The 15,319-nt window shown below is 39.9% G+C and overlaps 1 protein-coding gene across 1 annotated transcript; it reads left to right on the top strand.

Annotated features, from left to right (window-relative positions):
• The first annotated feature begins 1,171 nt into the window (after positions 1-1,171).
• On the top strand, positions 1,172-11,699 carry mbtps2 (membrane-bound transcription factor peptidase, site 2). The gene is made up of 11 exons (XM_058631082.1): positions 1,172-1,473; positions 2,082-2,230; positions 3,244-3,382; positions 3,887-3,990; positions 4,507-4,634; positions 6,311-6,429; positions 6,842-7,022; positions 7,810-7,916; positions 8,993-9,191; positions 9,920-9,995; positions 10,980-11,699. The coding sequence occupies exons 1-11, from the start codon at positions 1,399-1,401 to the stop codon at positions 11,200-11,202; spliced, it is 1,500 nt and encodes a 499-aa protein (XP_058487065.1). The 5' UTR covers positions 1,172-1,398; the 3' UTR covers positions 11,203-11,699.
• The last annotated feature ends 3,620 nt before the right edge of the window (positions 11,700-15,319 follow it).

Here is a 15,319-nt window from a genome sequence, read left to right as displayed (position 1 = left end):
TGGCTTTTCCCATATTGTTTAATATAACTAATTTGTTTACAGATTTTAATCTCACACCATTGGTGTTAATGTTTTTAAATTCTGATTTATGATTCTGACTGTTGAGTCAGGCCACTCACATTTATTGGGGTCCTTTTACCCTCCTGACCTTTGGCATTTTGGTCAGACTCAAATGAAACACAATATCTGGACACACTCTCAGTATTTTTGTTTTTTCGTTGCTGCAAATCTGCAGACTCTCTATTTTAATGTTATATTATTAATTAAGATTAAATATAAAGTGTATAATGATATAGCATACAATTTATTTAGTGTAGTTTATTGACAGTTAAGATGTGAATAAATTGCACTTCTGTGATCAACAAGATTGTCTGAATTTAAATGTGAATCTCATATAAAATTAACTTAACTTAAAACTAAATAAACATATAGCATAAAATATATTAGATAATATATTCTATAATAATAATAATAATAATAATAATGATCAGTGTTTTATTTACGAGGCATTTTTTTCAAGGTTAAACATACGACGTCAAAAGGTCAAACACACACATGCATGCATAATGTACACAAGAACACACTTATTATATAATAACAGCAACATGGTGAGAAAAACAGAAATAAAAGTAAAGTCTTAAGGTTTAAAAGGTTTTTATACAAAATGTACAAAGTTTTAAGGCATAATTTTAATGTAGCAAAGTAGTCATTAATCTTTATCTGATCTGTTCAATCAATAACAATCAACAATAAACTTTATACTAAAAACAATTAATAGTATATAATACAAAATAGACAGTTTTTTATTTATGTTTTGTTCATAATAAAAATGTTTTTTCACAAATTTCACAAATTCAATATGATTTAAAAACGTTTTTTTTTTGTACCTCTTGCTCATTAGCCTACAAATTGTGCTGAAAAAAGGATATAAAACACTATATTTCACATTCTTATAGTTTTAATGGGTTAAATGGAATGGAAACTTGAAGCTCCTCAAGTGAAACACGTAGTGGCGCTGTGGTTTGGACCTGAAAGACAGGGACAGAGACAGAGAGGGAACCACCGCTGGAACCGCCAGTGAAAATTACTTTCACATCGAATTCACTAGGGGGCAGCATGGTGCATTTAAATCGTCTCGTCTGCCGTATCACAGAGAACGAGAGAAGAAGAAAACAAACCGGAAGAGTCCTTTCTTTTTTGTTGTTGTATATTCCGGACACTCCTCTTCATTACGAACACCTGTGAGAACCGTGTACGTTTATTTCTCCTCACTCAGAGTAAAACCGCGGCGATAATGTTCGAGTGTCGGCGGCTCTGTGTGTGACAAATAGCGGGCAGAGGTAGTGATGGAGACGGCGGCGGCGGTGTTCGGCTGAGTCAGACCCGCTCCGCTGCACCATGATCCCCGTGCCTCTGCTGGTGTTTGTGATGGCAGCCTGGTGCGCTGTGTACCTGGCTGACACACTGCTCAGGGTGAGTATAATCTCTGCTTTTATTGTTCTTTTAACAACAATACAGGACTATTTTAATGTAGATGTTGTAGTTGCGTTAACTACACTTAAAAACGGCAGTTGACTTCTATATTTGTAAAATGTTCATGAATTACAATGACACTTTAAGGCTATTTCGCTGATAGAAATGGATCCTTTTTTTACAACTTTGATTAACTATGTTTTATTTATTATTTGTTCTACAAAAGTGGTTACGGGAACGTTCTGGGAACCTTTAGAGAACGTTCTCTAAAGGTTGTATGAAGGTTGTAGAAAATTAACGTTGTGGGAACCAAAAGAGAACGTTCTCTAAAGGTTGTATGAAGGTTGTGACAAAATTAATATTATTTTTTTTAAATGGCAATATTATCAAATGTATTTGCGACAGCATTCATCATTTATATACACATAAATAATTAATATCTTTATAAACATGTCAAAAATAAGTGAACATCACAGGTTTCATGAAATAAACGTATTAAGTTATATTGGGTTAGATTTTACAGGTGTGCCTAATAAACAGGTCATTCAGTAAAAACACTGATGGATGCTCAGAACCTTTCCCCTCTGACTGTTGTTTCTGTCCCGCAGTCGTCAGCAACGCGCCGGATTGGCTACGAGTCATGGCTGGCGAGTCACGGACTCGCACTGTCTCCGTTCCACGTGAGGTGGCAGACCACCGTGTTCAACCGGCTGTTCGCGTACTGCGCCCGCATCAATTCCCGAGCTCTGTACCTGTGGTGAGGACACTCCATTCATTTTAGAGCTGTGTTTGTTTACTCCGCCATGTTGGCAGGAAAAGCTTCTGCCATATGGAACGTGGACAGTGCTCAGAGTTCACTGTGACCTTTTTTAAATTCACAGAGAACAAGCAATATATGGTTAGAACTTGGCAGAATATATCTGATCATAATATAATGTGCTGGTGCTTTTCATGAGTACAGGAATGGCCGGAGTGGGCATTATTCCAGACCTGCAGTATTCTGACTTTTTCAACCTCCTGATAAACTTTCCCTCCTTCTACTACAGAGCTGCAATGCTCACATTTCAGTGCAGTGATATATATATGCACTAGATAGCTGGGTATTTATCAGAAACAAAATGCCATTGAGCATATAGTCTAGTCAGTCAGGGGCCGCTCAAGTGGGGAAAAAAATAACACATTTTCACAAAAAAACAATAACAATTCAGATTTGATCTTAAAACTATATCTTGATATTCCATCATGATATCACAATAATGATTTTCGTGACTATATTTCTCCTATTTTCAAAATAAAAGTGTTTGTTCTAATATGGAACGACACATTAGTTCAAAATATTAATGTATTTATGATGTCATGACCACTGAGCGCCGTCATGACCATGCCAAGCCTATAGATGGCAGTGTAATAAAAAGCATGGAGCCATGCCAGGCAATCAGAATCCTAAAAAAAGACAAATTACGACTGAATGACTCTGTTTTCCCACAGTACGCACATAAATATGAAACTGGAATTTTCCCAAAATGTCCACTTTGGCCACAATTTTCAGAATTCTTTTTATTTATTTATGTGGAAGAAAACACATTAAAACATATTAAAACACATCAGTTTTCGAGATGCCAGGTTAATATATACTGGTATAAATGCCATATCCATGGATTTAAACAGCTTGGCTTCCATTCAGCTACTAGCACTCTATATACACTCAACTGTTTTTATTCAACAGCCCACACAACAGAAATAAACTCCTGTGTTGTCCTGTTATCTCAGGTTCACCAGTGGACTGGTGTTTGGCATCGTGGCCATGGTGGGGTCTGTGGTGCTGCTGGTGAGGACGCTGCAGCAGACGCTCACTCAGATGACCACCAACAATCCTCATGTCGCAAGCCAGCAGGCCCTGCAGGTGGTGGTACGTATACAGTACATTCACTGGTGAAATGAGCGGTCTTTCATTCTTTCAACATCACTGTGTGTCCACTCAGAGCTTACATGTCCTTGAAAGGCCATTTAAATGTTCAGCACGTTCCGGGGCAAATCGCAGGAAAACGCACCCAGTATTACGATGAGGGCTCTTTTGTTTTTGCATTTTTTCCCCCCTCTCTCCTGTTCTTCATTTTTATTCATTGGACAGTCAAATAGCCCACGAGCATTAATATGAGCACAGCTCCCAGAGGAGCTTTTGCAGGTGATTCATGTGCAGCTATTAACGGGTCATTTATGGTAAATAGCTGTCAGTGTGGTGAAGCAGAAAATAACAGCACAGAGCCAAGAGAGAGGAGGTGGGGGAGAAGAAAGCAGACCACAAAGAAAATCACCTTTGTGATCATATTTTAATTGAAATTTCTGCCTAAAAGGTTCAGAATATTCATAAAAATCACATGAATGTTGTTTTTGTTTATTTTTTTATTTTTAGGTCCCAGGTGTTAATCTGCCCACCAATCAGCTGGCCTACTTCTTCAGCGCTCTGCTGCTCAGCGGAGTCATACATGAGCTGGGCCACGCTGTGGCAGCACTGAGGTGAGGGGCTGTTACCAACCGCGGGTGGGGGGGGGGGAAAGTTGGTAATGATATCTGGGAGCCATTTTATGAGCATTTTCAACAGGTTACTCCAGAAAATGCCCCACCGTTGAAGTTCATGTTAGCTGTGCTGAGGTTATGCTACACCGCTGTAATCAATGGTGTGTTTATCTTTATCCTGTGAGTCCCAAACACTGGGTCAGGACCCACAGATGGGTTTTTTTAGGTCCCCAAACAAAAACCATGCATAAAATTACATTTTTAGACTTGTTTTTGGAAATGATTCTTGAATTTCTTCTTCAAAATGATATTAGGTGTTGGATTTTGGGATTAGGGTCCTGTTTACGCAGCCTTAACTCACTTATTCATATGCAAATGAGGATACGCCATCGTCGTTCTGTAACAGCCATCTTTTATCATGTGGTGAGTCGTGTGTTTAATGTGATGTACGCAGCTTATTTGTTACATAAGTAACATCATCTTCTTCTCCCTCCTCCTCCTGTTGTTGTTTCGCAGGGAGCAAGTGCGAGTAAATGGCTTTGGCATGTTTGTGTTCGTGGTTTACCCCGGTGCCTTCGTGGACCTCTTCACCTCTCACCTCAACCTCGTATCGCCCACGCAGCAGCTCCGCATCTTCTGCGCCGGTGAGTCACTCGTCGATCACTTCTTCACAACAGGGACGTTTTTAGAATCCAGATTATTTTAGTTCATCACAATTAGTACAGGCGCTCATTCCCAGCTCATTCTCAGGTCAGTGCAAGGTTTTTTTTTTTTTTTCTGAGCAGCAGCCTTTTCATCAAATGTGTCATTCAGCAATTAAGAAAATGATTATTTTTAATCGACTGATTGATGGAGCTGACAACGGGCCACCGTAGGTGATCTGTGGGGAAAAATAGAGCAGTTTTTGATTTGAAAGCTGTCAAAAGGGAGATTAAATCCTTTTCCACATGGAAACGGAACAAAAAAAGATAAGAAGCTAATATGATGATTTTTATACATTCTCCTACATTTGGGCCCTAAAACAGAAATCCAAAGTTTAAATCTAAGGCTCAGTCCACGTGTTGGAGGGTATTGTTTGAAAATTTAACTCTTTTTGTGTGTGTGTTCTTGACTCATTCTGGGAAAATGGTGCCTGGTGCCACACTGTCCCTTTTTAAATAAAGTTAATACAGTATAACAACAATAATAATTATATAGGAGGAGCCTTTAGAGGGCAGCCAAGACCTACCGTTGAAACTGTGTTGTGAACTGAAGAAGCTTATTTTTCGCTCAATGTGATGAGAAAATGTGTATTTTCAGGCATGAGAGCGAGAGATATACAGAGAGTTTGTGTGTGTGTGTGTGTGTGTGTGTGTGTGCGCGCGCGAGAGAGATATGTACTGTGTGTGCGAGAGAGAGATATGTACTGTGTGTGTGTGTGTGTGTGTGTGTGTATGTTGGACAGAAGAGAGACATAACAGCGTGCAGTGTTGATGTCTCTGTGTCTCTGTCCACAGGGGGACGTTGCTCTGGTGTTTCTGTCACAGAACATGTTTATTATTTCTCTCAGTGGAGACGTGTGAGGCAACTCTTAATGCTGTGTTCACTCTTCAGTGAGAATCAGCAGTGCTGTGTACGAGCATGTGCAGAAAGCCTAACATTAGATCCCTAATTTTCCACCGTCTGCACCTTTTTTTGCTTCCCTTCAGACATAAAAATAGGAAGAATTTTATTTATTTTTTCTCAAAATATCTCCATCTGAAGCTATTAATTTCCCCCCTGACCTCAGACTCGGGTGTGTTTTTCATGACGTTGCCGTCATCGTGTTTATTTCACTGAGTTTCTAAAATCAGAGGCAGGGAGACGCTTCCCTGTGTGGTGGTGGTGGTGGTGGGGGGGAATGCCTGTGTTCATGCGTAATTAGGACAATACAGACGATTACATTTAGTGCAGGGTGGTTACAGTCAACATGTTACAGTCTGTACATGTGGAGGACAGTGTCACTGTCAGGAGACTTCAGTTTAACAGTGTTTAACAGCTGCAACAATCAGATGATAATTAAGTTAATTAAAGAACTTCATCTCATAATTCTGATTTTTTTCTTTAATCTCATAATTCATGCTGTTTTTATTTTTGTTTACTTTATTTCAGAAAACATTGTACATGTGGCCTTAATACTCATTCACACATTGTCTTTCCTATTATGACATTTTATTGATTTTTTTGTTGTTGATTTATCAAGGAATTTAATAGATAAGTGAATCAGTAACCAGGAGATAATTGTTATAGTTATGGCTCTAATGGTTTAAAGTGATTATTTCTATATGCTTCTTCTCTGTAGGCGTTTGGCACAACTTTGTTCTGTGTGTGGCGGCGTTGGCGTTGCTCTTCCTGTTGCCTGTGTTTCTATTTCCTGTGTATTCCACCGGAGGCGGAGCTCTGGTCATCGAGGTCGTGCAGGTCGGTGCGACACGTTTATCTCTCAATCTACATGAATCGTTGTTATTTTTGTCACTTATTAAAGTCCGTTTTACTTAAAATGCAGTTTTATCGTTTTTGTTTAATATTTTAGCCATAATAATAACAATGAATAGGCATGGAGAGATTGATCAGGTTAGAATAATTGGACTGGTAGTTTCCATATATAACTGGTTATTATTGTACCAAATCACTGAAATCAACATCCCAGAGCGTGTGTGTACTTGTATTTCTATCCTTGTGAGGACCAAAAAACATACAAACCTATCTTTGCGGGGGCATTTTGACACTTAGTTGTGACGGTAAGGGGGTAGGAAATGCTTTATGTCAATGATGTGTCCTCACTAATGTATAAAAACAATTCTGTGTTTGTGTGTGTGTGTGTGTGGAGCAGGGCTCGGCGGCCGATGGTCCTCGGGGTCTGTCAGTCGGAGACATTGTGACGGGGTTGGAGGACTGTGCCGTCACTGGAGTGGAGGACTGGAACCGCTGTCTGTCCCACCTGTCTCGCACACCTCAGACTGGCTACTGTGTCCCCACGTCCAGCCTGCAGCCCAGCTGGGCTCATGGGAGACGTAAGTGTCCACTGACTGCACTTTTAATATATATACATAACAGCTGTAATTCTTCATCTTGCTATAAGCTTGTGAAATAATCACAAACATATTCACTCTTTGATTGTAATTGGTTTATAAATGAAAAGAGGCAGTTTAATTAAAAACTCATTATGATGAATGTTCAGTGCTCCTGTTGCTTCTCTGTGGTCTGTAATTTATTCAAGCCGTGCACTGTGGATTTCATCATGTAACAATTGTGAAAAAAATTAAATCTTTCTTACTTCATGTAATTGTGATAATAAAGACATTTTTGAAGCAAGTCGGTGCCAATTAGCTGATTTTATTCAGGAACTGAGCTGATTAATAGTTATTTATTACTATTTGAAGGTGTCTTTCAAGCACAAACTCTGAAATATTCTCTGCTTTCAGAAGTTTTTCACAGATATAAGTAATAAATATGATTGTTTATGTATAATAGTTCATATAAATGACAAGAAAGTACCAACAAATTTACTTTCTGTTGTAAGTATTAGAAAAATTGTCAGAATTTTACTTTTTTGTCTCCAAATAGTGCTGTGTAAAAGTCTTAATCTTGTAATTTACTTTATTTATGTTGTAAATGTTAATTTCTTTGGATGATTATGACACCGTTAGTTCTCATCCAGTCACTGTGAATAGATTTTAGTGGGGTGGAAAATAAAAGCATCACTAATGTCCAGGGACTTTGAACTTAACACAAATCTAATCAGCCTGCTTCTCTCTTTCTCTCTGTCATCCATTTTGGGTTTTTTCCGTCTCTTTGTAGCTTACAGGCGTCTGGATGGAACCATGGACTGCTGCAGCAACAACAGCCTGACAGATCTCTGCTTCTCCTTCATGAACCCACAGAGCAAGAGCAGCGTAGAGAAGGAGGTCAGAGACACACAGACACCCGGGGGGGGGATTTTTCATCATATGTTATCTTAAGTTTCCTAATGACAAAAAGAGAAGTTATTACAAGAGAGTCAGTCTGGAGCACCACAGTGTTTAAATGTGAAATCATAATACTATATATGTAAGATGAAGTAAAAAATAAACCACTAAGTTTAAATGTAGCTTCCAAAACCATGTGATAAACACATTGAGGTGATTAAGAAGTCATGACAGTTTACTCAACACCTAAAGAAAAGACTAAAACAACTTCCACATCTCCCTCACTCAACCACCAGCTTCATTCATTGACATTTTTGCCTCGTCCATGAGGAGGTGCTATAGAGCGTAATGCCCAGATTGACACGGCTACCTCAAACCTGCTTCCTCAAGTCTGCTCAAATGCGTGAAAATGCTACAATTTTCCTAGCTAGAAGTTGTTTTTCCAAAATGGCCGACTTTTGGGTAGGCGGAGCTAATGGAAGTACATTAGAAATTTGATTGTAATCATGAGAGCAACAGGTGTACCAAGTTTGGTTAAAATCAGATCAACTATGTGTGACGTAGACATGATGGCATAAGTCCTAAATTTAGCACTTAACGCAATTTTTTTCCTTTTTGTCCTGATTCAACAACTTTTGTCTGATCATCACCCGACCTTTGGGTGGCGCTGTGCCGAATTTCAAGTGTTTTTATGCACGTTAACCCCCTTCAAAAATTGACATCGGAGAAAAATAATAATAATCTCACTCACTCAGCAGCTGAAAATACTCACGCTATGTGTCTGTTTCCATTAATATTTATCTAAAATCTTAGTCAAAATTCTGTGTAGGAAAATGCATATTTTTGTGTGTGATTCCATCAACTGCTCTTTTAGCAGATTTTGGGGTGGGGGTCAGTTCAGGAAGACCAGCAGTAGGTGGCGCCAAAGTCTGTGTCGCCAAGGAGGAGTTGTTGATATGGTCGCGTTTTGTTGCTGTTACCGTCTGTTTCCATTATAAAAAAAAAGGAACTATTGTGGGTTAAGCTTCATTTGATGTCTAATTTTTGTTTTTAATGTTTGAATGCTGTCGCTGCAGTACGCCTGCGTGCCGGTGCGTAAGATGGTGACGGGGACGCGTTTGTGTCGCACGGACGGCGACTGCGGCGCGCACTCCCACGGCGCCGCCATCTGCGTCACGCCGTCTCTGGAGAACCAGACACGCTTCATCCGCGTCACGCACCCTCCCAACACGCACATGCTGTTTGTGGGTTACCCGCCGCACCTTCAGTACGCTGGTACGTCTTTCTCAACCATAATCCTCATTCTGTTGGTTGTGCAAAGCATTTTCCTGACTGTCTTTTATTTTCTTTTTCCTCCTCCCGATTGAGTCATGAGGCTTTTCGTCTGTCAGGTTCATGTAATTGCTGTTTACAGTTTCTGCCATGGAGCTGGTTGTTGTAGTGAGTGAGAGACGTCTTGTTTGTCTCTCCTGCTGCTGTGAAAGGACAATACAGTGTGATATTTAACACTCAGGGACTGTTGTAAGCGCAAAAAATTTTCTTTTCAGTAGCAAAAGCTATAAAAGATATTCTATATTATTATGTTCTACAACCTAATTGTTGACATCAAGATTTTAAGCCTTTTTTTAATGCCAGGTTTCTGTAATGATGCCAGGGATAATCTTTTGTCCAGGGTGAAATACTCATTTACTCAAGTGCAAAAAATGATCCTTTCTAAAGCTATAAGCTATAAAACAATATTATATATTATTTTGTTTTACTTTGACTGAACTGATTTTTGTTCACCGACATCTGACATATTTCAACCCTTTAAATGCCAGGTTTTTGTCATGATGTCACCATGTTATATAGGACATACTGTGAGCAAAGTCAATTGTTTTGTGTTCAATTATTATTACATGAACATAGACAAAATTATCAAAAAAAGCCAGTAAAATGTGCCATAAGGGTTAATGAGGAAATAAATAAATTAACAAAAGTTTTTTTTTTTTCCCTGTCCTCAGTGAGTTTGACCAACTTTGTCCCTCGCTTTGGTTTCCTCCACCTGGATCTGCCCGTCTTCCTCGAGACCTTCTGCAAGTATCCTTCATGTTTGTACGGACTTGTCTCCAGACACAATCAGGTGATGGATGTACAATTACAGCAGCTTATAAAATAGTAAACACCAGCTAAACGCTGCCCTTCACTAAAGGTCATGCATAATATTTTTACAGCCAACATTGAAACATCACATTTTAAAAAGATTACAGGTATATGTTTGATAAATCAATCACAAATTAATTTAAAGTGAACAGGAAAATGCTGACAGGAATACAACAGTTGGCAATCCTGACTCAGCATTCCCAACTATTAAAGAAACGTGGAAAAATAAATAGTTGGCTAGGCTGACTCGGCATTTCCAAATAATGGTAATTATGATAAAGAAAATATTAGGAGGGACTGCTGACTCCGCCTTCCCGACTAATAAAGACAACAGAAAAAGAACAATATCTGGGAAAGCTGACTGTGCGTTCTCAGCTAATAAAGAAGACAGGAAAGCACCAGCTGGCAATTGTGACTCAGCATTTTCAACTATTAATGAAAATCGAGAATTCTTGGATACGCTGACTCAGCATTCCCAACAAATACAACAGGGGGAAAAAAGAAAGAACAATATTTGAGAAAGCTGACGCTGCATTCTCGGCTTATAAAGTAAACGGGAATACAACAGTTGGCAATTGTGACTCGGCATTAATTGAGAAAAGAGTTGTTGGATACACTGACTCGGTGTTCCCATAGTAATAGTAACTATGATAAATAAAACATTAGGACGACAGATAAATAAAAGCTGACTCGGCATTCCCAACAACAGATGCTGACTCGGCGTTCCCAGCATCCCCCTGTCTTGGGAAATAACTGCAATAAAACATGAAAAAACACATTTCTTGCTAAGTAGCGTAAACTCTACTGTTCAAATGAACCATGTGACTTTCCTGTGTTTTTATTGGTTAGTGATTCAACCAATAAAAAGGCCCGAGTGTTTTTTTTGGGTTTTTTTTGTCCTTAGCCCGTGTTCTCTCTCAGATACGTGGTGTCCCTCTCTGGCGCGTTAGCCGTGGTCAACTCCGTGCCGTGCTTCGCCCTGGACGGGCAGTGGATGCTGAGCGCTCTGTTGGAGGCCACGCTGGTCTCCGTGGTAACGGACCGCCAAAAGCGCGAGCTGATCGGCTTCTTCCTGTTGCTGGCGGGCAGCGCTCTGCTGGCCGCTAACGTGGCGCTGGGCCTGTGGATGGTCACAGCGCGGTAATCACAGTTTAAACAAAAACAAACAGCCGACCTTTAGACTGTGAACTTACAGGGAACAAACTCTGCTGTAAAACCCAAAACTGGACAAACAGGGAAACAAAAAAGATTAATTTCTTCCGCCTTTTTGCCGCTAAATTCACAAAAGCACATGAATACAGATAAATAAGGCACCTGCTGTGCTCCATCCTGTGTGACTGTTTACAAAGACTCTAATGTGTTTGGGTTTGACTGAAAAACCAACTTGGATTTTCAAAAAAAGCAAGAAAAAAAGCCATATTTTCCCTACATTTGTTTTTTAAAAAGCCTTATTTAATTGGATGGTAATAACTATGATTTACTACCATGTACATGATGAAAAAGTGATAAATGAAGGTTTTGTAATAACTGAAACAAACCAAAAAAAAAAAAGGAAAGTAAGTTTTTACTCTCTTGGCCTCTGACTGTCTGTGCTCAAAACTGTGGAATAAACAACTGGTTTTATTTAAACGTTTTCACTCATTTGGAGAACTCCCCGCCCAGTTTCAGTTATTTAAATTTTTTGTTGAATCTTTTCTAAAATGTGAAACTTTTAGTTGACTTCTGACACAATAACTGACTAGAATTTAAGGGATTAAGCATTTTTTTAATACTTTTTTTCAAAGGGATTGTGAAATTATAATTTGATAATTGCCAACTATTTAAGAAAATTGAGAAAAAAATAGTTGGATACGCTGACTCTGCATTTCCAAATAATGGCGTGACTGCTGACTCAGCATTCCTGCCAAATAACCTGTTTACTCCTAATTGCACTTCTGTCTTTCTGTATCCTTGGCACATTTTTTTTAGAATAGAATAGAAATACTTTATTTATCCCAGAGGGGAAATTGTTTTTTTTTTTTTACAAAATTTGAACCGTATTTTTTGGGTGCGTTATAAACAAAGTTGGGATTGGATTCTTGGCAGTTTGGCAAATTAGCAATTTTACACTTATACACACGTATGTGTATTTAGTTTCTGCCCAATAAACCCACTTCTATTCTGGAACCTTCTCTGTGGATCGGGCCGTGGGTGTGGAAATTCACCTGCTTCCCTCTCTGCTGAGAAAAAATCCCCAAACTCCACATTCCCGGCTCTTCCCAGTTTTCCTGCGACAGTGTTAACACAAAAAAACCCACAGGCTGCTCTTTTAGCATCCGCTCCCTGGCCACAGTGTTGCTTTAGTTTTTTTCTTTTTTTTCCGCCCTGGAGTTGTGCGGTGATTATGTTTTCCCAAGTGAGTCGGCGTGAGAGAGGCGACACGTAGTAATTTGAAAGGGTGTTGCCCAGAGACACGCAAACACTGTGAGCGACCCCTCGGCTTTATCCGCAGAGGTGTGTATGTCTCTCTGTGTGTGTGTGTGTGTGTGTGTGTAGCAGAGATGAGCAGACACCTCTGTCAGCAGCTGAAAAACTGTTGGTCGCTGTTTTTGTTTTTGTGAGATTCGTTGGATGATTAGCGAAGAATGCGGCGGGAGGATCCGACTGTGCTAAGAGCACGACTTGGCCTCTCGTGTTTCTTCGATGTTTGTGTTTAGATAAGGCTTTTCTTTTTTCTTTTTTTTTTTTCCTTCCCCAAACCCACCCCCCCCCACATTAACGTGACGTGGTTGCTTGTGTGTCGTTGCGTGTGCGTGCCTCTGTTGCTTATCTCGAGGCTGATGGCAGCCTGGAGGGATGTTTGTGTAAACAGACATGGGAGGATGATGATGATGGTGGTGATGTTGAGGGGAAAGAGGAGGAGGAGGAGGAGGAGGAGGAGGAGGAGGAGGACAGACGGGTGCATGGTCTGCTTCATACTGAATACATGTGCACTGAAACAAAGACTCCGTATACAGCAATAATCCATAATATGAATATTATCTGTTTTATGTCGTGGATAAAGTTCCTTCCTTACACATATTTATACATGTTTTCCAGTTCAGATGCAGTTGTTTCCGTCTAAACATTCAATTTCACATTCATATTTAATTTCACTGCGTTGGTAACTTAATTATTTAATTAATTATTAAACGGAACAAAAATAATTAAAATGTATGAGATAATGTTAAATGTGGTTGGTGTGTGTGCACGTAAGCACAATGTTGCCTCCCTCTGTCTTGACATGAAACAAGCTACTTCCTGTGTGCAGCGCGGGGAATATCCGGATTATAGCAAGCTTAATTTGAACAATCCAATATCGATATTTTAATATACGTGCCTTTTCTGGATCCTTTGCACACATTTTAAAGGAATTTGAAGGCAATGACTGCGCCCTCTGCTGGACAACTTTCAGAATTACTTTAAACGGTCAGGTGCACGTCCATCCTGTGTTTCACCGTGTGCTCATTTTAACGACTTTCGTGTACTGAGATCTCGTTTTAATGATAACACAAGGTTAAAGACATTTCGTGATTTTTCATAACCAAGAAAAACGTAAATTAGATCCTCAACTTGTCCACACTTGACTAGTTTGTTCAAATTAGAATGAGTTAATCAACACTGTTTTAACTCATTTGACATGTTTTTTTCTTGCATTTAAAACTTGCGTACTACAGTTTTAATAAAGCGTTTACTCTCTGTTTTTTCACTAAACCACTCGTGTTGAAAGTAGTGGTAGGAACTAAGATAAAGACTTATCATTCAGGCGGAATTATGGATTTATATAAAGCTGGTGAGATGCTTCATTGAGGAGCAGAGACAATGAAAAGTCCAGCGTGAAATGTCCCCAGCCGACGTCTCAACAACAATGGTCGAGGGTAAAACAGGACACGAGCGATTGTGAGTGGTAAACAATGGTATTGTGGTCAAAGCTCTGGCTTGATGAATGGGTGTTTTTTAACCCACACAGGAAGTCACGTCTATATAGGAACTCTGGTTGCCGACGCCCCAAACTTAGCCTAAGAAGCACATGGAGTAACGGTTCATGCGCAGTGAACTCTACGGACACGCACGCACGCACACACACACACAGAGGTGGAGGAGAAGTCAGGAGCTGTGGTGTTAACATCAGCGCTGCTCTGTTCCCCTCCAGGAAACTGCTGATACACTGTGACACAAACGCACACACACGTGTCACTGTCATCGCATTAACCGATTGTAATCAGTGTGTGGTTCTAATTTGGTGCTGGTCTGATCTGATTAATGTTAATGCAGAGCACACAGCTGTAACATGAGGCGCGCACACACACACACTTCACACGTTTGCTTACGCCAGTGACCAGGCCTGTAGCCGCTAATACCACACACACACACACACTTCACACACTTGCTTACGCCAGTGACCAGGCCTGTAGCCGCTAATACCACACACACACACACACACACACACACAGCTATCCCTTTAAGGACTAATTTTGGTCTCCATGGCGACTCCTGGTCCTGACAAGGTCAGTGTTTGCAGCATCTGTAGTGAGGACACTCAAAGGTAACCTTAACCATGACAAATAAATGCCTAACCCTAACCCCTTAACTTAAGCCTGACATAACCTGCAACCTTAATCTAACTCTTAACCCTTAAACCGTTTAAAGTTAAGTGGACCACACAAAATGTCCTCATAAAAAAGAGCTAAATCAAAATTTGTCCTCACAGCCTACTACTACTGTGACTACACACACACAGGTTCACGCAGCTATCCTTTTAAGGACTCCTTTTGGTCTCCATGACGACTCTTGGTCCTCAGGACACTCAAACAATGAATGTAACCCTAACCCTTAACCCGAACATCATAACTAAATGCAGGACTGTAACCCCTCAACTTAAGCCTGACTTAATCCCAACCTTAAACTAACTCTTAACACTTTAAAAAATCCCTTTACAGTTAAGAGGACCAGAAAAAATGTCCTCATAAAGAGCTAAATCAAAATTTGTCCTCACAGCCTACTACTATGACCACACACACACAGCTGTCCTTTTAAGGACTCATTTTGGTCTCCATGGCGACTCCTGGTCCTGACAAGGTAAGTGATTATACCACACACATATCCTTCTACAGCATTTGTAGTAAGGACACTCAAAGATCCCAACAAATCCCTAACCCCTTGCTTAAGCCTGATCTAAACCTAATTCTAACCCCAACCTTAAACTAACTCTTAACCCTTAAAAAAACTTTAAAGTTAAGAGG

Source organism: Solea solea, chromosome 1, assembly GCF_958295425.1.
Source record: "Solea solea chromosome 1, fSolSol10.1, whole genome shotgun sequence".
Taxonomy (NCBI): Eukaryota; Metazoa; Chordata; class Actinopteri; order Pleuronectiformes; family Soleidae; genus Solea; species Solea solea.
This window is presented reverse-complemented; position numbering and strand designations above follow the sequence as displayed.

What these genes read in the sequence shown, in the direction of transcription:
- mbtps2 (XM_058631082.1), top strand. Translation starts at nt 1,399, where the DNA reads ATGATCCCCGTGCCTCTGCTGGTGTTTGTGATGGCAGCCTGGTGCGCT. An exon ending in AGCAGGCCCTGCAGGTGGTG is followed by an intron (nt 3,383 to 3,886) that starts GTACGTATACAG and finishes TTTTATTTTTAG; the next exon opens with GTCCCAGGTGTTAATCTGCC. An exon ending in TGGTCATCGAGGTCGTGCAG is followed by an intron (nt 6,430 to 6,841) that starts GTCGGTGCGACA and finishes TGTGTGGAGCAG; the next exon opens with GGCTCGGCGGCCGATGGTCC.